General features: G+C 40.3%; 1 protein-coding gene across 1 annotated transcript in view; it reads left to right on the top strand.

Moving 5' to 3' along the window:
* The window catches only part of SCARF2 (scavenger receptor class F member 2), a 1,458,836-nt gene that overhangs the window by 929,890 nt on the left and 503,561 nt on the right, over positions 1 to 25,385 (top strand). The window contains exon 7 of the mRNA XM_044068378.1: positions 1,840 to 1,943. Within this exon, the coding sequence (XP_043924313.1) occupies positions 1,840 to 1,943 (104 nt within the window). The remainder of the gene's footprint in view (positions 1 to 1,839; positions 1,944 to 25,385) is intronic.

The raw sequence follows: 25,385 nt of genomic DNA, 5'->3' as shown, positions 1-25,385 counted from the left end.
AAGGTGGAGCCACAACAGTCCTTGGGAACTATCACCCTATAAGCCTGACTAGCTTGGTCTGCAAGGCTATGTAGTGCATCATCATGGAACTCATTAACAGAGACATTGGGAACCTCCAAATACTGGACCCTTCCCAGTTTGCCATTGTTAAGGGCAGATCATGCCTCCTAAACCTGATGGACTTCTTTGAGACAGTTACCAAGGCTATAGACGAGGGAAAGGTGGTACACACAGCCTACCTAGACCTCGCTAAGGCCTTCGACACCATTCCCCATTCTGGTATTATAGACAAGCTCACCAGTCTGAACATAAACTCCTACGTCACAGGAGTGGTTGCCAACTGGCTCATGGACAGAACCCACATGGTGAGAGTTGCGGGAGCTAGGTCCGACTTTAAACCGATTACAAGTGGCATTCCCCAGGGCTCAGTCCCAGGACCCTTCCTGTTCAACATATACTTCTCAGAGGTACAGGCAAACACAGGAGGACTATGGCTGACCAAGTTCAGAGATGACTGCAAACTAGGGGCTATAATTGACTCTCTGGCAGACACAGACATCCTCCAAAAGGGTCTCACTGAGACGGATATCTGGTGTCAAAATCATGGCCTCAAGCTAAATGCCAAAAAGTGCATAGTCATCCCCTTTGGAAAAAACAAAGTACCCACAAACTACCACATAGGTGGTAGTCCACTAAATACGGAAGACGTAATAAGGGATCTGGGGACCCAAGTAGATAGTAATCTCACCTTTGATAATCACATTGCCAAAGTGGTTAGAAAATCCTTCTACGTGGCCCACCTAATCACAAAAGGGTTTGCATCCAGATCAAAATAGGTCATTGTGCCCCTCTACTCATCACTCATCAGACCCATCATAGAGTACAACACCCCATTTAGGATGTACCTTACAAGACACCTGCAACAGCTGGAAAGACCACAGAAGTACCTCACCAAGAGGATCACTGGCCTCAAACAGATGTCCTATGCAGCTCGACTGAAGAAACTCTAGCTGTACTCAGTTGCGTACTGCCTACTCAGAGGTGATCTCTGCCTGACATACAAAGCCATGTCTAACCCAGAATTGATGGACATGCTCCACCTAAAGAAAACCTTATCCCCTCAAGCCACACGCTTTTGGGATCTAAACCTCACCACAACAATAAATAGGACATGCTGGAGGGATAGATTCCTGTCCTAGAGACTTTCCATGCTTTGGAACAAGATTCCAATCTACAGTAGGCAAAGCTCCTCACTAACACTCTTCAAAAGAAACCGTGACGAGTGGATGGGAAATGGAAAGTTTACTCCGAGGATCACTTCATTGGCTGTGCTAGACAGAGGCACAGGGAACTAATCTAAGGGGGTGGCGAAAGCCAACACATTCTGGCTAGGCTTATAAATGCCTTCGGGCAGATAGCCTACTACTTACCTATGAACCTATAGGTAAGCTGAGTACTGTGAAGTACAAGGTGACTCTTCCCACTGCTAGTGACATAGGTAACCTGAGTACTGTAAAGTACAGGTGAGCACTTCCACTGCTAGTGAAATAAGTAAGCCGAGTACTGTAAAGTAAAAGGTGAGTGTTCTGACTCCTTGTGACATAGGTAAGTAAGCAGAGTACTGTAAACTAAAGGTGAGTGTGACTGCTAGTGACAGGTAAGCTGAGTACTGTAAACTAAAGGTGAGTATTCAGACTGCTTATCACATAGGTAAGCACTGACTACAGACCTTGGTGAGGCTTGGTATTCTTTGCTAGATGCAGTGGAGAGGTACATGGGAATATGGTTTGGTGGAAAGCTGTAAAAGTTAACCACATATGTCATGTTTTGTTTTTGCAGCTGCAACATGAGCTGTCCTCCTGGACGATTTGGAGTGAATTGCACAGAGTTCTGCTCATGCCATGATAATGACTGTGATGCAGCCACTGGAGCCTGTACCATGCGTAAGTAAAACCAAAGATACCATCAAAGTAACCTGCATGAAACTACTGCATAAGGCCAAAGCTGTAAGATCAATATGCTATAAGAAAATGTCTAGTTTATTGTATTTTCTTAATGTACTCTCAAAACTAAAGGAGAAGAATGTAACACTACTCAGTCCCTTGCTGAGGAACTTTTTTGGCAACAGTGGCTAGTTTAGATTGCATGTATAAGCAGCATAATAAAAATAAAAGAGAACGAGTATCATAGGTAAAATATATCAGTGGAAATCATGAGATTTCAATGCATATGATAGCTGTCTGATCATAAAAATGACATGGTTGTAGCTACCAGTTAAATGGTTTGTTCCCTATGAAATGTGGCAAGAACAGGTTCATAGGCTGGTACTAGGCTATCGACCCTAGGGCCTATACAAGCGTAGCCATAACAATTCCCTGGCTATTTCTTCCCACACTATTTACTTCCCTAGACCCCTGTCTAGCAGGGTGACTGACGTGATCTCTGGGGTGTGGAATAGAATATTGCTTTTCCTAGACTGCTAGCACTAGGTTTCTAAACCACATAATGTCATAAAAAAAAAAAACCTAAGGAAATGCGGGAGGCTTACTTACTGCTGTGTTGTTTTAGCAGTTATATTTTATTAGCCAACATAGGCTGCTTAGCTGAATGATAACTTTGTCTTCTTGTTTTTTTTTTTTAATTTAATAAAGTCTTCTTTCTAAAAATTATATTTTATTGCTTAATTTGCTTAGGTAACCTGTGTAGAAACCCTCTTGACATTAACTCTAACAGCAGTGATTTTACTAAAATTCTTTAACTGACCATTCATCTTGGTGTGAGGTTACACAGTGCTGCAGTTGTTAGCATTGCTTTTTTAGAGTCCCCTGCTGGGGTACTTTATGGGCAGAACGTGCAAATCCTTTCTTATTGTTAAATAAAATAAGATTTCAATACACAGGAGGTTCAGGTTAAAATGTTTACTAGTGTACACCAGGAGGCAAAAAACGTACAAGTACAGAATTTTGTCTGACATGAAGCAGGAAGCACACAATCTTATATAGGTTTAACATTCAAGCTGTGCCCACCTTACTGATGTTATATGTCACAGGGCATCTACATCATTTTAGCTTACAGTCTTCTATTCATAAAGCTGTTGATGCTGTATATTTAAAAAAACTTATCCTCTAGATACAATACGGCCTTGCTATCCAGCTGGTCAGACATAATGTCTTTCTGTAAAGTTACTTGTTCAAGGTTTCATATCAGTTCAAATACAATAGCAGATTCAGTCTTTTAATAATCTTCTTTGTTCTCTGTTACACTTTCCTACCAGCTGTGTGCTTATCTCAATAACACATATACAAGGCCAAATCATTCCAACAGGAAAGAGCAGATTTCATTATTTCACACATTTAATTTCCTGACCCAGCAGATAATCACTTGTGAAAAGCATAAACATTAAAACTTGCTAAGCTAGCATCTGCCAGGGTCGAAGGTCAGCTTTGCTTCAAGCCACACTGCAGTTTCAAATCAACTTACATTTACACATGAATTAATCCTTACTGTTATAGGATTAATAGAATAAAATGCATTATATACTACTTTGCTTTTAAACTAGCATTTCTCATATATTCAAATACACATTTTTCTAACATCCCCCCCATTAATACTTTTTATTCTATTTTGAATAGTGTCATTTCATCTCCTAGCCTTTTCCACTTAGGATTTTCAGCTAGGAGAGTCATTCAATCTATACTTCAGAAAAAATGTCATCTGAAATCAATCTCTCAATCTCAATATCTTGGTACAAAGTTTCAGTAACAGATACATCAATAAAATCTTTGATTAATCTTTTCATGCAGGGAATTCCACAGCAAACACATGCTCCTATTAGGGGTATACCCACACAAATGGCAATCAGAATATTCATTAGGAGGGAACCCCACCCCCCAAATAGATTCTGGAAAAAGTCCATCAGTGGGTTTGGACCTGGTTCAGTCATGGCTGATACTTGCTGAATTACCTCTAGGTGGCTATTGATCTCATGACAATTGTCAGGAATATAAGCACAGCATTCTTCTTTGATAAGAGTGCACGTACCACCTCTCGCCGCTAGGGTGAAGTCAACATTACTTCGAGAAGTTTTGTCAACTTCCTCAGCTCCCAGATCGATTTGACTGCTCCATAGGCTGGGAATATTCCTGCCCAAGATATAACTCTGTCACTCAAGTCCATATGAGTCAATTTGCTTTTGTCTTTTACTGAATTGTGGTCTTTCCAGCCAGCTACAATCTTTCCAACTGGATTCACAGGTTTTTTAACTGGACCTTCGGGTTTTCGGCTGCTTCTCTCACTTTTCATATCTTACCCAAAGGTAATTCTGCAGTATGTCTTATTGCCGGAACCAAATAACCCAAAAAACAACTGCCGGACCAATTCTCAGGTAACCATTTATATGCCTTTTTCCCACAAATAAAATAACAGTTTTCTACTTTAGTACTAATACGCATCAGCCCTGCATGAAACATTTTCTGATCTATAACTGACAATTGTTTAAACAAAACTGGATTTTTGCGAATGTCATTCATAGTTGTTTTCAATGAGTTCAAATATGAGTCATAGTTAGCATTGCAAAAAGTATTGCCATTACCATTCTTAATATAACATCAGTAAGATATGGTTATATTACAATTGCTCCAGACCACCTGGATGGTATCATTTTTATAAAAACATACAACTCCTTTTTGTGTGACAGGTAAAAATAAATCTATTTTGTCCTGTGATCTCACAGTTCCTGTATCGAAAAGTAAATTCTCCCAAGACTCATTTATCCCCAAAGGGACAGTGGACATTATCAGTCCTCCATATGCTGTTGGTATACCTGTACAAACCCAGCAATTTGAAATGTTCATAGACTCTGCATATACACGTTTCATGGCTAGGTATGTGTTAAAATTTGGATGCCAGTCTATAGATGTTTCATCACGCCTTCCCACTTTCACTTGTGTGGTTGTGTGTAGGATAAACCACAACAAGAGGAAAATTGTCACAATTACAGTCAATAAATGTACACTCAACAAAATGGTTATGCAACATCTCTGGGGTTGATCTAAATTTCTCTTCACTTTGTTTTTGGCCATCTCGGTCTGGTTGTGTATCAGTCACAAAGTTTTTATCAAGTTGAAAGTTCTTTACCGGTTTACAATGTGTCAAATTGAACCCGGGACGTCCTCTTGGCCACTCTGACTGCAGTAGGCATTGCCAACAGAACCTGGTATGTTCCATCCCACTTTGGACTCACCCAATTCTTCCTTTTCGTCACTTTCAGCCAAACGTATGTCCCAGGAGCCAAGACTGCTTCTACCGGTCTGGTCTGTTCCTTATCTGAAAAAAAGAGTTAAACTGCAAAACAGATTTATTTGTTAACAGTTTCCTCAACTAGCTAATGAACTGTCAGCCTCTTGCTCTGCAGACATGAGAGCTTTCCACTGAGGCACATAATATGCCCTCCCAAAAACCATTTCAAAGGGAGTCAAACCCTTTACATTTGGAACCATTCTCATACTCAGCAGTGCTAAAGGCAGACAGTGTATCCAATTCTTTTGGGTCTCCTCAACTAGCTTCCTAGGTTTACTTTTTAGGGTACCATTGTACCTTTCCACCAGTCCTGCTGACTGTGGGTGGTAGGCACAATGGTTTTTTAAGGAGATACCAAAAAATCTCCCAAGTTGGTGGATTGTCTGGTTTACGAAATGTGTGCCGTTGTCACTATAAATCCTTTCCGGAATGCCAAATCTAGGGATTACTTCTTTTATCAGGGCTTTCGCCACTGTTGCTGCATCCGGGTTTTTGGTTGGAAAAGCTTCTACCCATTTAGAAAACATGTCTACAATAACTAAACAAAACTTCTTCCCTTCACATTTATTCAATTCTATGAAATCCATACAAATAGTATGGAACGGGTATGGTGGTATAGGAAAACTTCCTTGCTTGGTTTTAAATGCTCCTTGTGCATGGTGCTTGTTACAAGTATGACAAGCTGCACAAAATTTTTTTGTGTAGTTTGTGTATCCATATGTTTGGAATATTCGATTTACTAACTGTACCATCCCCCTGTTGAGACATGGCACTGCCCATGGCTCAACAAAGTTGCATATCTAAATAAATTAGACCGCAATATCAGTTTTCTTTCTTTGGAAATGTACAGTCCATTCTCAAGAATTGCACCTCGTTTTACCCATTTTTGTTTTTCTGCTTTTGTAGAAAGCGTCTGCATTGTTTTTAACATATCTAAATCTAAAATCTCAGAGGGTTGTAATTCCTCATTTAAAAGTAAAGTTTCTGAGTCTGAGGCTGTTTGCTTTGCAGCTGCATCAGCTCGTGCATTGCCTTTCGAAATCTTATCCTGTTGTTTTGTATGAGCTACACATTTACAAATAGCTACTTTGGTAGGTAACTGAATAGATTCTAATAACTCCAAAATAAATTGCGCATGATTAATAGGTTTTCCACTAGATGTTATCATTCCTCTATTTTTCCATTGTTGTGCAAATACATGTACTGTAGAAAAAGCATACTGACTGTCAGTATATATGTTTACACACTTGTTTTTTGCTAAAGTACATGCCCTCGTCAAAGCTATCAATTCTGCTGCTTGTGCAGATAAGTTAGTGGTAAGGATTGGGCTTCTAAAATTTCAGTGTCTGTAACTACTGCATACCCTACCAGATTCTTCCCTGTAGGACCCCTTCTGCATGAGCCGTCCACGTAATATGTCACCTCGGCATTATCCAAGGGCATATCTGTGAGATCCTGTCTAGGTAAAGCTAACTGTTCAATTTCCTGCAGGCAGCTGTGTGGTGTGCCATCCGCAGGAGTTGGGAGTAATGTTGATGGATTTAATGTTGTACATCATTCAATTGTCATATGAGGTTGGCTCAGCAGTGTAGTCATACATGAAAGATGTCTAGCAGGAGAAAGGTATGCCACTTTCTCTTGCAGTAAAATTATTGCAACTGCATGAGGCACTCTCAATGTGAGAGGGTGGAATAACACCACTGAGGTCAAAGCCTGTACTGCCATTGCAGCTGCAACTACTGCTTGTACACAGTGAGGCAAAGATTGCGTCACTGGGTCTAACTGTGATGAATAGTAGGCTATGGGGCGTTGCTTGTCCCCATGTTGTTGCATCAGTACTGATGTCATATATCCTTGCTTACAATCTACGGTCTGAAAAAAACGTTTGTGATAATTTGGAAGTCCTAAAACTAATGAAGAAGCTATCAACTGCTTCAACCTGCAGAAAGCCGTTTCTGCTTCGGGTGTCCATTGTAAGATATCTTGTGCTGCCATTGGTGTCTTATATATCAAGTCAGTCAGTGGAGCAGATTCCAAAGCATAATTTGGTATCCAGCTCCGGCAGAAATTAGTTGTACCCAAGAAAGACATCATTTCCTTCTTGGTGCTGGTTTAGGTGCTTGCAAAATTGCTGTTTTTCTTTCCTCGTCCAATATTCTACCTTCATTGGATATTACATATCCCAAGTATCTAACTTGTTTTCTCCAAAGTTGTAACTTACTTTTGTTTACCTTGTGTCCTTGTGTTGCTAAAAATTTCAATAATGCTACAGTATCCTCCCTGCACTGTTGCTGGGTGGGGGCTGCTAGCAAGATGTCATCTATGTAAAGTAGAATTTGACTACCTCCCGGTGGGGTAAACCCTGCCAGGTTGCTAGCCATTTCTTGTGCAAATATTGTTGGGCTCTCACAATATCCCTGTGGTAGTCGAGTATACGTATACCTTTTACCCTGAAATGTAAATGCAAACCAATATTGACTATCAGGATGTATAGGTATTGAAAAGAAAGCATTGCTAATATCTACCACAGAGAAATACTTCTGTTGCGGTTCTAAATCGTTTAACAAAGTATGTGGGTCTGGCACCGTAGGTGCTCTAGGTATTACTGCATTATTTACAGCTTGTAAATCTTGTACCATCCGCCATTTCCCGTTTGCTTTTCTAAAAGGAAATAGGGGTGTATTACATGCTGAATCAGGAGATTCTACCAGTACTCCTTCTTTGAGTAATGCTATTATAGGCTTAATTCCTATTTCTGCATCCTTTCTCAAAGGGTATTGTCTTTTCTGTGGTCTAAAAGCTGACTTTGGGGTTATTGTAACTGGTCCTGCTGTTTGAATAAGTCCTACATCTGACTTGCCTGTTGACCAAAGAGTTGTTGGAATTTCACATAAGGCCTTTTCTTCTTCTTCTAATAAGAACGCTAATCAGCTGTCCTCGCTAGATTGCAAGTGTACAGCTGGATGTGTCTGTGTCAACCAATTTAGTTTTTGTTTTTGTATCCCTTGTTCTGATAGTTCTAAATCTGTCTGTTTTTCCCATTGTGTTACTTTTTCTCCTAAGTCTGCCCATTTGACACTTTTGTTCGTTGTCAAGCTGACATGTGGTAACCGATTTGATCTATACAATGCAAGGAATTCTTGAGGTAATGAACAGCTAACTACACTGTTCCCCTCAGTATCCCAGTACAAAGTACGCAAAACCAATCTAGTTGCACGATTTCTAAACAATTCTTGCTCATACTCTGTATCAGGTCCTGGTGTAGTACAGTAGTATAGAGTACAGTGTAACAAATGCTGTCGATCAGTGTCGAGGGAGGGGGCTTTACTGATGGCTACATTCATCAGTTCCTCTGTTACTGCCCCTGGACCAGTTGTGACTAGGTCCTGGCTGTACCAGTAAAAAGTTTCACCCTCTGATCGCACTACAAAGGTATCCATTTGTCTCTGTGCCTCCATACCTTGTACAGTTGGAACTACTGCTATGCCAAATATTTGCATAAGGTCTCTGCCCAATAGGTTTACTGGACACTTTGCAGAAACAACAATTTTACTTCTCTGGGTCATACCTGAAACAGGGTCAGTTATTGCTATATCATGGGAAAGTGGTTCCCTATATAGCTGTCCGTTTGCTGCTTTCACTAATATATAATCAGGTGATTCAGAATGTTCTGGTAACTTGGAGTGGTTTATCAAAGTCCGTGATGCTCCTGAGTCACACATGAATTTGACTTCCCTTCCCTCCACCAGAAGTGTAACTTCCGGTTTTGTATCTGCTAAGTAGAGCTCTAAACTCAATAATGCTAAGTCCAAAATTTCACTTTCTTCATCCTCCATATCTACTTGCACTTACTCTACTCCTTCTATCACATTTACATTTGTTTTTTGTTTATTAACTTTTCCTAATGATTTCTGACTTTCACATGATGTATCTTCACTATCATATAGTCAGTCCTCATCTCCCTTATCTTCTGTAATTACCTTTTTGTTTTGCTTACAATCCTTTGCTAGATGTCCCTTTTTCCCGCACTTGAAGCACTCACCTCTCTTTTTCCTCTCTTCAAAATCTTCTGATCATTTATCAGACTGCTTGTTTCCCTGGGCATTTTTCTTGCCCTTTTTACCTGACTGTAATACAAATACTTCAGCTCCGTCTTCAGCAGTGAAGACTTGTGCCTTCTTTTTCTTTTTACTATTAAAATGTCTTTCAGCATGTCTAGCGTATTCGAGTAAGGCTTGTAGCCTCCCTGTTTGATGGTCTATCATATGCTTCATAATGAAGCTACTAATAGGTGCAATGCAACCTTTCAAAAATGCATTTTTTTAATTGTTGTTCATACGGGGAATCAATCGTTTGGTTCTCAGGAACTGACATACCGCTATGATTATTAAAACATTCTAATAATCTAGCATAATACCCATCTATCATCTCATTTTCCTGTTGTATGCATTGATTAATGCAAGTCCAGTCTGCTCTAGGTTTCCATTTCTCAGAGATTCGGTCTGTCAGACCTTTCACTCTGCTGTCTAACTCTGCGTCACTATGTGGGAGTGGTCTAAGCTCTGCATTGCGAGGGTTCCAGGCGCCACAAATCATGTGCCAATCTGGACCTATAATTTGTCTTTCTACTTTTTCTACTTCTTCCCCATTCAAGTGGTAACTCAACCTCATGCCTTGTAAATCTTCTAAAAATTTCGTAAAATTAACTTTTGGATGGGGGATTCCCTCAGTAGCCTTCCGGATATCTTCCGGTGTCCATCTATATACTAAGAGTGTTGGGTTTTGACCTTCCTGTCCTGCCTGAGGATTTGGAACTTCTATAAGTGGGCATATTTCCTCCTCACTCTCATCCTGTAGGTTTCTCTCTATTTGATATGATTCTGTGTCCCTATGTGTTTTACGCATTCAGGACCTAGTTTCAATAGGATCTCTAACAAAAGGTTGTGGTCTTGCTGAAACTTCAGGATAACGCGGGGGCGGACCAGCCTGTCCACTCGCTTCATATCCTGAAAAGGGTAAGGGAGGGGGCAAGGGAGGAGGAGGAGGAGCTGTTGCTATTACCAAGTTATTATCCACTTTGTCTAAAAACAATGTTTTTGAATTTTTAAGCTTCTGTTCTCTACGATTTGCTTCCTCAATCCACCTGTGTGCCCGAGGAATGCCTAATTGGCGTTGCTTTTTTGCCTGACCTCCCACATCAGATTTAAGCTGTTTAAGGAGTTTAACTAGTGAAGGTTTATCTAGTTTACCATCAAATTCATATTTGCTAACCCATTTCGTATAATACCTAACGTTATCGGAACGTTGTGATTGCATGTATTTTGCATCTTCGGTTAGGGGCGGATCTCGCGATGTTTTAGTGCACTGATTACCCATGACAAAGAAAATGTTACATAACCCTTTTTTTTATCACGTGATATCAAGTTCTCAGTTCCTTTTCACAGTTTATCTAGAATAACTGCCTACCTTATTTTGTTACCCTGATCTATGACCAAATATACAGTACTTCCTTTTGTCCATGATCTGCAAAACAAATCTTGACAACAATATACTGTAACCTAGTCCCTAATCTAAAACAGAAAAAAGACAAATTCTTCCTACCTGAGCCTCCGGTATTGAGAAAGTCCAAGTTCTGCTTTTCGGCCACAGATCAGAAAGTGGCCAGCCTCTTTACACGATGATTCAGTCGAGGTCTTTACACTCAAGAAGAACCATTTCGGTAACTTCTCCTGCGCAGTATTCGACCACCGATACTCTCTGATCTGCGGCTTACCAAGGGAATTCTGATCCGAAGGACCAAACTGTTAAATAAAATAAGATTTCAATACACAGGAGGTTCAGGTTAAAAAGTTTACTAGTGTACACCAGGAGGCAAAAAATGTACAAGTACAGAATTTTGTCTGACATGAAACAGGAAGCACACAATCTTATATAGGTTTAACATTCAAGCTGTGCCCACCTTACTGACGTGATATGTCACAGGGCATCTACATCATTTTAGCTTACAGTCTTCTATTCATAAAGCTGTTGATACTGTATATTTAAAAAAAACTTTTCCTCTAGATACAATACGGCCTTGCTATCCAGCTGGTCAGACATAATGTCTTTCTGTAAAGTTACTTCTTCAAGGTTTCATATCAGTTCGAATACAATAGCAGATTCAGTCTTTTAATAATCTTCTTTGTTCTGTGTTACACTTTCCTACCAGCTGCGTGCTTATCTCAATAACACATATACAAGGCCAAATCATTCCAACAGGAAAGAGCAGAAGATTTCATTATTTCACACATTTAATTTCTTGACCCAGCAGATAATCACTTGTGAAAAGCATAAACATTAAAACTGCTAAGCTAGCATCTGCCAGGGTCGAAGGTCAGCTTTGCTTCAAGCCACACTGCAGTTTCAATTTACACATGAATTAATCCCTGTTATATGATTAATAGAATAAAATGCATTATATACTACTTTGCTTTTAAACTAGCATTTCTCATATATTCAAATACACATTTTTCTAACACTTATGTGTGTGTGTGTGTGTGTGTGTGTGTGTGTGTGTGTGTGTGTGTGTGTGTGTGTGTGTGTGTGTGTGTGTGTGTGTGTATGTTTGTGTGTGTGTGTGTTTGTGCTTCTAGACTTGACAGTTTTCTTTCATTTACCAGAGACATGCAGGTAGGTGAACTGGTGATACCTGCCCATGACTTTATATGTTCAGTATGTTTGCATCCTAGAATGGACAGGAGTCCTCTGAGTACAGGTTCCTGCCTTATACACATTGCTTGCCAAGATAAGATCCAATACTTCTATGACCCTTAACAGGATGAAGTGGCACTTGAAATAAATGAATGTATTATGATAATGATTTGACATTTGACAATCTCCAAAAAAATGTAATCAGCTTCTTGGCTGCCCACATGGTATTTAAGATTCCCTCACTTTCTTGTTGAATGCATACATAGGTTAGTCAGTACACTGCTAATTCCTCAACTCCTTTTAGGTTTTATCCTGTACACTGTCATGTGTCAAGTAGTGAGACCAGGGCTCTTGCAGGCAGGAGACCAGGCAGATCATGCTGTGTACTTAAAATGTTACCTGCCCAGCATTAATGGCATGTAGGATCAGGCTAAATTCAGTAACGGAATACTTAGTATGGATGTCTGAGTATGAATTATTAACAAAAGAGTGATGCACTAAGCCAAACTTTGGAATTTACAACAGTTTGTGTGTGTGTGTGTGTGTGTGTGTGTGTGTGTGTGTGTGTGTGTGTGTGTGTGTGTGTGTGTGTGTGTGTGTGTGTGTGTATTCATGACAGTCTAACCCATTACATACTATTAAAAACAACAGGTATTGTGGGGGGGGGGGGGGGCATTAACCTCAGACCTCACCTCTGCTTGGAATTGATAATCTGAATCATCCTGATTGGTGGAGTGTATGATTGATAGAATTATGTTATATTAGAACACTGTTTTGTGAAAGTACAATCCACCAATAAATAATTAATCAGTTATAATGCACAGATGAAGTGGGTAGCAGCAGCCCCAACATATCCTTGCTTAATATAAATATCCTAGTCTTAGGTCACCTAGCCTTAGGAAAGGTTACAAATTATTCTGGAAATGAAACAAGTCAAAAAACACCAGATGTATGGGGGAAACAGAAATGAAGTACTTTTTCAAGAGTGAGTAAGGCTATAATGAGCTGCTATTAGTCAGTGCAGCATACGTTCCACTCTGTTTCTACTCTGAGTTCTTTTGAATCGTAATTCCTGATTTTAGTACACTACCATCCTTTTACCTCTTGTCACAAATCATCTGCCCTGTAGTCCCTCATTTACTTCCTCTTAACACTAGTTCCCATTTGTGCTTTTCTGTCTCGTTAGTGTCACTATCCTCTACAGTTATAAGCTTTATGAGTCTTTTTTTAATTAAGATTCTCCTCTTAATAGATCTTATAGATATTTCTCTCCTTCTTAGTGCATCTCTGCTCGGCTTTGTAGAAAACCTATAAGAATGTTAGGACATTATTAACCTGTATCTGAAATCTTTGCATGTGTAATGTACCGCAACTAGTATCATTTCTTTATGTTACCTGTTCTCAGGTGAATGCTGTATTTAATATAAAGTTTGAAACTTTTCCCTCGGCTCTCCATTGAAAATGGGCCTGATCTGGCTCGGCAACTATTACATATCTATGTGTATATATATATATATAGATAAGATAGATATAGATATGGATATATGCATATATATGTATGTATATGTATTTGTATTCATATTTTTTTAGTCTGGTTGCTTGGCAATATGATTAAAGTAAGGGCCTACTACAACTAAACGTTGTCAGTATAAGACAACCTGCATTTTAGGGTACTGTTATCTTAATTATTGTATTTACACATTACTGAGTCTGCTTTGTTTACAAAGCTTGCAGCTCTTTAGTTCATAGCTTCTGCTGAGAGAAACTCACCTTAATCAAACAAAAGTACAGTGGTACTGTAGTAGGTAAGAGTCTTTGCCTTCACAGGTGTAATAAAAGACCCAAATTAAGAAAGTAAGTTTCTAAAATCACTGCAGCATCTGAATAGTCAGTCCCAGTATCATACAGTATTTCATCTAGGATGAGGGAAGAACTGGTGTAGACAGTGCTGACTCACATCAAGCAATCCCTGCACAGAAGGCACCACAGCCAATGTCAAGGGCTATAATGTAGCAGCACTTCATGTTGTACCACTGTGCTACCCTTGACAGAAGTTATTTTATGTTATGTTGCACTGTGCAAGGTGCACAGGTTCAATACTGCCCTGCTTTGTTCATTTATTTTGTCAGCTAGATGAATGGAATAATACAAAATGGGTCTTTCCAGGAAGAACTCTAAGAAGTAAAACTGAATCATACAAAAGAAAGAAAAACAATTAAATGCAGCATGTTATTATATACAGAATTATACAAACTAGTATTTGGCATATATTTTGAAGGGAAAGCAAAAAAAAATACTTTACAGTAGTTAATTCCCGACAGGTAACATCAGTACAGTAGCTAGAACAAGGTGAGGGGGCAACTTCCCTGGGGTACATTGTGCTGGGGGTACAATCAACTGATCCCAATTGCTCTTTAATGCAGTACCAGTGTTTTGAAGCTGGTATTGCATCTGTGATCAGACCTGAGTGCTAAAGCATTCCTTGTGTGGTCTAAACTGGTGCAACTGCTTGCTACATTATAGTAAGTAGTTTGATACAGCTTAAAAGACAAAAAAGATTTTTTTTCAGAAACCTGAGCACTGTAGCTCTCTGTGCAGGCAGGGTATAAACTGCAGCAACTGTTTCCTTCATTTATAGCAGGCAGTTTACTACAGTTTAAATAGAAGAATTTACAAAAAAAAAAAAAAACTGTTGCACTCCGTGGCAGCCAGATTATCAACTGTAAAAACTGTTTGCTAAATTTATAGCAAGCAGGTTTCTACAGTTCAAAAATATTTTTTTTAAAGTAAAACATTGAAAGTTGAAGTGCTCAGTCTTTACAGGTATAAAGTGTAGCAAATGGGCATAGATACGTAAATCTAACTGTAATAAGCCAATCAGTTATGGCTTATTATACACCCCCTAACACAACCCAAATAACACATAGCCCACAAACTCAGTGTGCCACTCAACCACAGCCCATAAGGCATAACAACGTACCCAACACTCTAGTCAGAGGTGACTCTATAGCCAGGAGCATTGATGTTCCACTCACCAGGCTAAACAAGGAGAAAGTTACTGTCAGCTGCCTGTCGGTTGCCAGGATCCGCCACATAATGCACGTACTCAGGTCACTACATAACAAATACAAATATGACTCTGTCATTGTCCATGTTGGTGTGAATGACCTGAGATGTACCTCCCTGGACTATATGAAAAGAGACATGTTGGAGCTCTCCGATCTTGTAGCCCAGGCCCTGAGTAGCATCCTGCCATCACCCAGAATAATACCACAGTACAAGAACAAAATGATTGACTTCAACAATTGGCTAAGCTTCTGGTATCATTCTAAGGAGAAACAGTATCTGTCTGCCTGGGATGACATGATCGACAAACCACGATGCTTTGCCAGAGATGGCCTGCAACTGTCGCCGTTGGGATTCTGGATACTGGCTAAGGCTCTTGCCACCCCTATAGTGCCTTTTTTAGGCAAGGTTCAAATGACAAATTCACCACTGTAACAGGTACAAGAAGCAAAATCTGAGGGTAATGCTACTCAATGCTAGAAGTCTAAACATCAAAATGCATTCACTTCACTCAAGGCACTCCTTAAATTGGAGAACAGCGACATCTGTGCAGTGACAGAGACCTGGTTAAGGGCTCCAGAGAGCACCCCTGCATTACCAGGTTATAATTCAGACCACACCTTTTGGCCACCTAGCCTGGACTGAAACACTAAAGGTGGAGGCGTGTCCATATTCATTAAGGATATCCACACCTCCAGGCTAGTTGCTCAACATAATGCATCCAAGATTATCCAAGTGCAACTAACTCTGGGCAAGAACACAATCCAAACTTAACTTGCTACAGATCCCCCACCATGCCCCATGATTCCCACTCCTCATTTCTTGATACACTGGAAAATATTAGGGTACAACCCAACACCCTAATAATGGGCAATCTCAACTACCCCACCATTAACTGAGAAAACTATTCATGTACCAGCTCTTTTGCTCAACATTTTCTGGAATTTATAAATTCCAACGCCTTGGATCAACTTAAGCACACCCCCACCAGGGGCAGCAATATCCTTGACCTGGTCATTACCAACATGGGCGACCAGTGTTCCACACCAGAGGTCAATTCCTCATTGGTCAGATCTGACCACAAGCTAATCAGCCTAGACATCTACATCCTGCCCCCACCCCCCATTAGGGAAACAACCATAAAAAATGTCTCCAAAGCCAACTTCACACTTCTTAAGTCAAAAGTGGCAAACTTCATGACACCCATGCAGACAGACAATAGAGGTACGACTGCTAAACCCTACACAAATGCACTTTATAAGCACTTACACGAGTGCATGACTTGTGCTATCCCTAACAGAACCAAGATGCTATCCTCCAAAAAAAGGAAGCCAATCTGGTGGTCCCCTGCCATAAACAAAGTCTACAACAGAAGAAAGAAACTGTTGCAAAAAAGAGTAAAATCCCATGACTTGAAGAACTTCCTGGTAAGCCTCAGTAAGAAGCTGAGATCCCTCATAAAATCCTCCAAAGCTAGTTATGAAAACAAAATCTCCACTGATTCTAAAGACAACCACAAAGCATTCTATAGTTATGTCAAGAATCTCAATGGCAACACTCAGATCTACTCTGAGTTACAGCACAATGGCACTAAATATACAGAACCAACTCATATTGCCAACATCCTGGCAGATGGGTTCAGTGCTAACTTTACCCCCCCCCCCAAAGGGCCCATCTCTATACCGGAAGAATGCAGAGTTCCTGTAATCACATCTGCACAGGTAAAAAACACACTCTCCAAAGCCAAGAACATAGAATTCATGGGACCTGACAACATCCCAGGCTGTGTTCTACATGAACTACAGAATGAACTGGCACCCCACCAAAGCACCATGTTCAATCATAGCCTCACCTCAGGCTTTTTGCCCAAGGAATGGCGCACAGTGATGGTTATCCCACTCCACAAAGGTGGAGCCACCACGGACCCCGGGAACTAACGCCCCATTAGCCTAATGAACTGGGTCTGCAAGGCCATAGAACGTATCATAATGGAACTTATAAACAAAGACATTGGTAATCTCCAAACACTGGACTCCACCCAGTTTGGGTTTGTAAAAGGCAGATCATGTCTCCTAAACTTGATTGACTTCTTTGAAGCAGTCTTCAAAGCTGTATATGAGGGTAAGGTGGTTCATACAGCCTATCTAGATCACACCAAGGTTTTTGACACCATCCTCCACTCTGGAATTATAGATAAACTCACTAAACTAGGTATAAATCCCTATGTCATAAGATGGGTTGCCAACTGGCTCACTGACAGAACCCACACTGTGAAAGTAGCAGACTCCAAATCCGACTTCAGACCAGTGACAAGGGGAGTACTACAGGGTTCGGTCCTGGGCCCTCTCCTGTTTGGTATATACTTTTCTGAAGTACAGGCTAACACAGAAGGTCTTTGGCTAATGAAGTTCGCAGATGACTGCAAACTAGGAGCCATAATTGAAACTCCTAATGATGTGGACATCCTACAAAAGGGCCTCACTGAGACAGATGCCTGGAGTCAAAGCCATGGCCTCAAGCTCAATGCAAAAAGTGTATTGTCATCCCCTTTGGTAAAAACTCTGTACCCATGAGCTACAACATAGGTGGTAGTCTACTTAACACCAAATGTGTGATAAGAGACCTCGGGACACAGGTGGACAGTAGTCTCTCCTTTGATAATCACATTGCCACAGTAGTCAGGAAATCCTTCTACGTGGCACACCTCATCACAAAAGATTTCTCATGCAGGAAAAAAGAGGTCATTGTTCCCCTCTAGTCGTCACTCATTAGACCCATTATAGAGTACAATGCCCCTTTTGGTATGTACCTCACAAGACATCTACAACAACTGGAAAGGCCTCAGAAATACCTCACAAAGATGATTAACAGCCTCAAACAGATGCCCTATGCAGACTGTCTCAAAAAACTCCAGCTTTATTCCATCGCATATCACCTACTCAGAGGCGATCTCTGCCTAACATACAAAAGTATGTCAAACCCAGAGTTGATGGACATGCTCCACTTAAAGAAATCCCAATCTCTCTGAGCTACATGCTCTAGGGACCTAAACCTTGTCACTACAATAAACAGAGCATGCTGGATGGATAGATTCCTGTCCAAGATACTTCCCATACTCTGGAACAAACTACCTGTCTGTATCAAACAAAGCACCTTATTAGCACTCTTCAAGAAAAAAATTGATGTTGGGATGGGAAATAGTAAATTCAGCCCAGGGATCACCTCTGTGGCTCTGCTCAGGTTACATGTAAAAGTCATTGACCCCTTCCATACTGCATATGAGGTGTACAGCATAGGGAGTCTCAGCAGCATTTCTGACAGATGGATGATTCCTTGCAACTATATACCTTCCACTGCATGCTAATGCACATTGGGGTGAAAGGTGTTGAGTACACAGGTGACATTCAGGGAATAAATGCAATAAGAGTTAAAAGCTCACACTGCACAGTGCATTCATAAAGTGCAAATGCCCAGGTGGTTTCTCATTTTAATGACAGCACACTGCAGTGATGTAAAATGAATATGCATAAAGTAAGTCTGTTGAGCTCATGGCTGCAGGTTTCACAGTACTGGGAACGAGAATATGTTCACTCACTAAATAGCATTTCTTCAGCTGCAGATATCTGTGTGTTTTGCCTAACAATCATTTTCAAAACAAACAGATCACTGTACAGTAATTAGTGTTATGCAGGTTTCTGATAGACCTGAACAGAATACTGGTTCAAGATGAAGCCAGTATCACAGCAGTCTGTGTGTCCTGTGGCTTTACAGAGCTGCTAACATTTTAGTGCAGAAGTGGATGGCATTGAATGTTGTAAGCCCTGCAAGTCTAATGATACATGTAGCATTTGTTTTTTTTGTTTGTTTGTTTTTTTTTTTGGGGGGGGTTGCAATGTGAGATACAGTTGCACAGCACTGTGTACTGGCTACCTTCTGTGAGATGATGCTGGACATGCTTGCAATGCACTTGTGTGGGATAATGGAGTAAGCAGTGCATATGCTGACACACTGTAGCACCCATGCATGCATGCTACTGTGTTAGTGTGTGTGTGTGTGTGTGTGTGTGTGTGTGTGTGTGTGTGTGTGTGTGTGTGTGTGTGTGTGTGTGTGAGAAGAGTAAGAAGGGAATTTCATTAGAAGTGAAATACATATTGTTTCAAGATGTATCTTGTCAGCTTAGACCTGTCTTGGTATTGTCTGAGTACCAATATGGATAGTTCCAATGCTGAAGATTGGAAATTAAGCCTACTAAAGAAATAGACAGATAAGGGGTCTGCAGATTCTTAGTAAGGAAAACAATACAGAGGTGTTTAGTTTTAATTGGTCAGTGACTGTATTCTGATAGTTAACAAAATGTCTTCTCATAAGTTTTACAGTATAAAATGATTACAGTTGCAATGTCTGAAGAGACAAGATCATGATTGCTTAGTCTCCCACGTACATGTGTCCACTTAAAGTTAAGATCATTTTTATCTGCTGAGCTGTGTTGCATGAAGTTATTTTTGACTTTAATAGTTTGGTGCCATGAAGTCTCAGATTTTGGGCTATCTGTGAATAGCTGCCGCAGAAACCATCCTTTGGGCCCATATTTAAAGTGTTTTCTGTCAGGTGTTCATAGGTTCATAGGTTGGTACTAGGCTGTTGGCCCTACGGCCTATGCAAGCCTAGCCATAACAATTCCCTGGATATTTTTTCCCACAATATTTTCTTCTCTGGACCCCTGTCTAGCAGGGTGAATGACATGATCCCCGGGGTGAATTTCCTGTCCCCCACCCAATCATCACAGTTCCTTTTGAAGAGGGCCAATGAGGTGTTCTGCTTGACATGTATGGGCAGTCTATTCCAGAGTATGGGGAGTCTCTGGGTCAGGAACCTATCCCTTCAGCATGTTTTGTTCATTGTGATGACAAGGTTTAGATCCCTGGAGTGTGTGGCTCTGAGGGATTTGAATTTCTTTAAGTGGAGCTTGTCCAACAGCTCAGGGTTTGACATGGCCTTGTATGTTAAGCAGAGATCACCTCTGAGTAGACGATATGCCACAGAGTATAGCTGGAGTTTTCTTAGATGGTCAGCATATGGCATCTGCTTTAGGCCTGTGATTCTTTAGTGAGGTATTTCTGTGGCCTTTCCAGCTGTTGCAGATGTCTTGTGAGTTACATACCAAACGGGGCATTATACTCTATAATAGGTCTAATGAGGGATGAGTACAGTGGGACAATGACCTCCTTTTTTCTGGATGAAAAGCCCTTAGTGATGAGGTGTGCCACATAGAAGGATTTCATGACTGTTGTGGTGATGTGGTTATTGAAAGTGAGACCACTTTCCACCTGTGTCCCTAAGTCTTTCATCACACTTTCGATGTTTAGTGTCCTGCCACCTATGTGGTAATTCATGGGTACATGTTTTCTTTTACAAAGGGGATAACTATACATTTGTTGGCATTAAGCTTGAGCCCATGGCTCTGGCATCAGGCATCTGTTTCTGTAAGGCCCTTTTGTAGAATATCCACATCATTTGGGGATTCAATAATGGCTCCCAGTTTGCAGTCATCTGCGAACTTTGTTAGGCAGAGTCTCTTAGTGTTGGCCTGTACTTCAGAGAAGTAGATGCCAAACAACAGTGGTCCCAGGACTGAACCCTGAGGTACTCCACTTGTCACTTGTCTGGAGCTGGATTTGGAGTCGGCTACTTTTACAGCCTGGGTTCTGTCAGTAAGCCAGTTGGCAACCCATCGAGTGACGTAGGGATTTATGCCCAGCTTGGTAAGTTTATCATGATTCCAGAGTGGGGGATGGTGTCGAAGGCCTTGGCGAGGTCCAGATAAGCTGTGTGAACTGCCTTACCCTCGTCCACAACTCTGGAGACTGATTTGAAGAAGTCAGTCAGATTCAGGAGACAAGATCGGTCCTTCACAAACCCAAACTGGGTGGGGTCCAGTGTTGGAAGGTTGCCAATGTCTTTGTTTATAAGTTCCATGGTAATGCGTTCCATGCCCTTGCAGATCAGGCTTGTCAGACTGATGAGACGGTAGTTCCTGGGATCCAAGGCGGATCCCCCCTTGTGGAGTGGGATAACTGTAGCTGTGCGCCACTCAGTGGGCACGAAGCCTGAGGTGAGGCTATGATTAAATATGACACTTAGGTGAGGTGCCAGTTCATTTTGTAGTTCATGTAGTACACAGCCTGGGATGTCATCTGGTCCCATGGATGCTGTATTCTTAGCTATGGAGAGTGTGGTTTCTACCTGTGTGGCCATGATTACTGGAATTTGGCAATCTTTTGGTATTGAGATGGGCCCTTTAGGGGGTGAGAGGGGGCTGAAGTTGGCACTAAATAAATCTGCCAGGATATCGGCAATATCCTTGGGATCAGTATATTTAATGCCATTCTGTTGTAGATCAGAGCAGATCTGAGCATTGCCATTAAGATTCTTGACATAACTATAGAATGCCTTGTGGTTGTCTTTGGAATCTTTGGCAATTTTATTTTCATAACTAGCTTTTGAGGATTTTATGAGGGATCTCAGCTTCCTACTGGGACTGGTGAGGGAGTTTTGTGCATCCTGGGATTTTCTTTTTTTCTGCAACAGTTTCTTCTTTCAGTTGTATAGTTTGTTTATAGCAGGAGACCACCAGATTGGCTTCCTTTATTTGGAGAACAGTAACTTGGTTCTATTTGGGATGGCACGATTCATGCACGAGTGGATGTGCTCATACAGTACCTTAGTGTAGGATTCTGCAGTTGTACTTTCATATCCCGTCTGCATGGGTGTCATGAAGTTTGCCACTTCTGACTTCAGTAGCATGAAGTTGGCTTTGGAGGAGTTTTTTAAGGAGGTTTCCTTACTGGGGGGGTGGGGGTGGCATGTGTATGTCAAGGGTGATTTGCTTATGGTCAGACCTGACCAATGAGGGGGTGACCACTGGTGTGGAGCATCTATCTTCCATGTTGGCAATGACAAGGCTGTTTTAGAAAAGTCATAAAAAAAACTCAAGCAAAAAGGAAAGAAAAGCACCTGCTTCTTGTTGATCAGGTTTAATGACTGACAAGAAGAATATAAGAACAGGGAAAAGGAGTCTGTAGTTAGAAGTTTAAATATAATTCTGCTTTATTAAAATCACAGGTGCAGGCAGCTAATAGAACAATAAATACATTATAGAAATGTGCAGAGGTTAAGTTCCATGCCACCCTGGGATGTTACCCTTTAAAATAATTAAAAAAATGAAAGATAACTCAACCTGATTCTTTTGACAATGACTGGACTCCGAGTCCTTCAGCTCCCCCTCTGTCTTATGACCATTCTTCTTCTTCTGAAGCATATAGCCCTTCTCACCAGGTGAGGAAGTAGCAGAAGCAAGCCTCAAAGACAGCCCCTCTACTGTTTCCCCCTTATACTTCCTAAGTCACTTCTAGTGCTTCAGTCCACAGAAAAACTTCCGTTTATAACACTAGATTATGGCAACAGTGAAAGCAAAATACTGTGTCAAATTCTCATCCATTGTTAATGAGAATTTCAAACAGAAGCAAACAGTTCTATCCAAAACATAAGCATGTCTCTGGGACAAAATGTATAGACAAATGAAAATGATTAAGTAACAAAAACACTTCCTATAAAAAAGTAGTTGCTTTAAAGAAGTTAAAAAAGATTGATTACACAATTTCCAATAATTATTGATGGAGAAGAAAACAGGTGGAAACCACCCCCCCCAAGCAAAGATCCAAAGATGTATCAACTTTCGATTCATACTCATGATGATACCTCCACCACCATCACACCATCTAATACTGAGATTCACCCTTTGAGGGAGGTATCTAATCCTACAACAGCCTGGGACAGCAATGCTGAGCCCACTATAAGAGAAGTCCACCTGCTGACTGCAGTAGATTTTCAAACTATTATTAATTCCCTCCCTCCCATTTGAACTTATTCAGCTAAATATGCAAAAATTTTCAATTGAAGACTTATGAACAGTTTTATAAGCTTCCACTCCTATAGATATTTTTAGAAAAATTTGGGAAAAGTCAGCTATAGGTGACAATATTCCAAAACATATAGATGAGGGATTTCTGACCACTAAAATTAATTGACTAAAGGCAATAACTACAGTATGCCTTCCATCACCTAACTAGGCACAGATTAAAGGAACTGTGCAGAAGAAAAAAAATATTTACTGATTCATACATAACAGCATATGATCGATGTGTTTGAGGCTTGTTTGGGGCATCCAGAACCTACTGAAGGAGTGACAGCCAATGCGCTGCCAGCAGCATTTGTAGAAGGTTTATTACCACCTGTACAAGATCAGATAAAAAAGGTCTGTCTAAATTTGGCCAGTTTATGTATTCATAAAATTATTAATCAAGTGCAATATGTAGCAGACAACATAGTCATAGAGGAAAAAAAAACAATGAAAGAAATTAGTGGATATTCAACTTTAACAGTTAAATACTGATTCATGGGGAAGGGGTCAGAGCAGAAGAAATCGGGGAGGTTGAGTTAGAGTTAGATTATTTCAACAACAAGCTCCATGACAATTCCAGTAAAACTTTTACCCCCCCAACTCACCTGAAATCCAACAGTGTGGGTCACATGTTAACCCTTGTTTTAATTGTGTCCACAGTGGACATTGGTATAATGAGTGCCCTTTCTTCAACCAAAACATCTGACTTTTCAGCCTATTAGCACAGTGTCCAAGTTCCACAGCAAGCATGGAGACTACCACCAACTTGGACCACCATCTGGTAGCCACCAACATGACAGCAAGACCAACAGGACAGCCATGAATCGTAAATACAGATATTTTCTTTGGTACCAGTGGAACAGCAGAGTCCATTTTTGTAACATTACAGTATGGAATTCTAGTTTTTCTTTTCTTATTAACACAAAAGCATGATAACTTCATCAAATGTAAAAAGCCTCTCACACTCCATGAAATCTGTTCAGGGGTGTGGGAGTCTCTGGGATTCTTTTGATTATCCAAACACAAGATCTGTGCCAATTAAGACAGGTCTTTTACAAGAACAGTATGGTTTTACTGTAAGAAATTCTGCCCCTTTGAATCTTATACGTAGAGATTTGTTGTGTATATTATGATGTATTGTGTTTTATACTCTGCATTGAGATTTTCTAGATATCCAGAATGAACGTTCCCCCAAGTCTGTATTTAGATATTTGTGCAAATGAAGACACACTCTTCACAGTATTAGATTGGAACAGTCCTCAAGTGTAGCTTATTTGGAGGGATTTGAAACTGTTCCTTCACAGCTGTGAACTACCCATGACAGTGAGGGAGGGCTCATAAGTGATGCAGAAATGAGTTAGAGTTATTTTAAAGCTTTATGAGTTTCTAGCAGTGAATGTTTGGTAACCCTTATCAACAGAGGCAGAGAAAGAAATTCATGTGCTTTCTCCTAGATGAAATATAAAAGATGGCCTGTTACCAAATTCTCACTTGCTTTTATTTGTTGATGGATCTTGTTGTTCGAAAAGGAAATGACTTGTTAGTAGCAGCATTTTTTGTTTGCACAGCAAATCAATTATTGTTAACTGGACAATTAAATAGAAATATACCTGTGCAGATAGTTGAACCTATAGGCATTAATGAAGCATGCACACTGTTTGAAATCAAAATAGTAACAATCTTTACAGATTCCCGATATGCCTGTGAGATAGTTTATAATTTTGGGACACTTTGTAGAGGAAGAGAGTATATGGCATCTGTAGGAACTCTTATTATAAATTCTCTTTTTGTTAATGAACTGTTAAATACAATTTGTTACCAAGTGTAATAGCTGCGGTTACGTGTGCTGCTCATAAGACTTATGATTCTTACATTTCAAAATGTATTTATTTATTTGTTTTTGTTTGCAGGAAAGTCCAACTGGGTAATATCCATTTTCACTGGAGGCCTGGGGAGAAAAGTTCCATTTGCTTACATTACATTATACTAGGTTCCAGTCAAACACATTGTAGTTACATTTCTATTTGCATTTATACATAAATAGTAGTTACATTTCTATTTACATTTGTACACAAACAGTAGTTACATTTCTATTTACATTTATATACAAACAGTAGTTACATTTATACATATACATTCTAAGATTTTACAGAGATGGAAGTTGCTAGAGAGAAAGCACAGGTGCAACTTAGTGGATTGTCCAAGCAGCAGTTATATATAAAAAGTGTTTTGTCATGTCAGTAAGAGACTGGCAACATGTTTAAGGAGAGTGTTTGGATAGTATTGGACAGTATTGTACAGTGAAAAAGTTTTAAACCTATGATGAGCACGTACAGGACCAGGACTGGTTAAGTTGTTGTTTACAACAGGC

The sequence above is a fragment of the Protopterus annectens genome, chromosome 4.part0 (assembly GCF_019279795.1).
Source record: "Protopterus annectens isolate FY-2018-M chromosome 4.part0, PAN1.0, whole genome shotgun sequence".
Classification (NCBI taxonomy): Eukaryota; Metazoa; Chordata; order Ceratodontiformes; family Protopteridae; genus Protopterus; species Protopterus annectens.
This window is presented reverse-complemented; position numbering and strand designations above follow the sequence as displayed.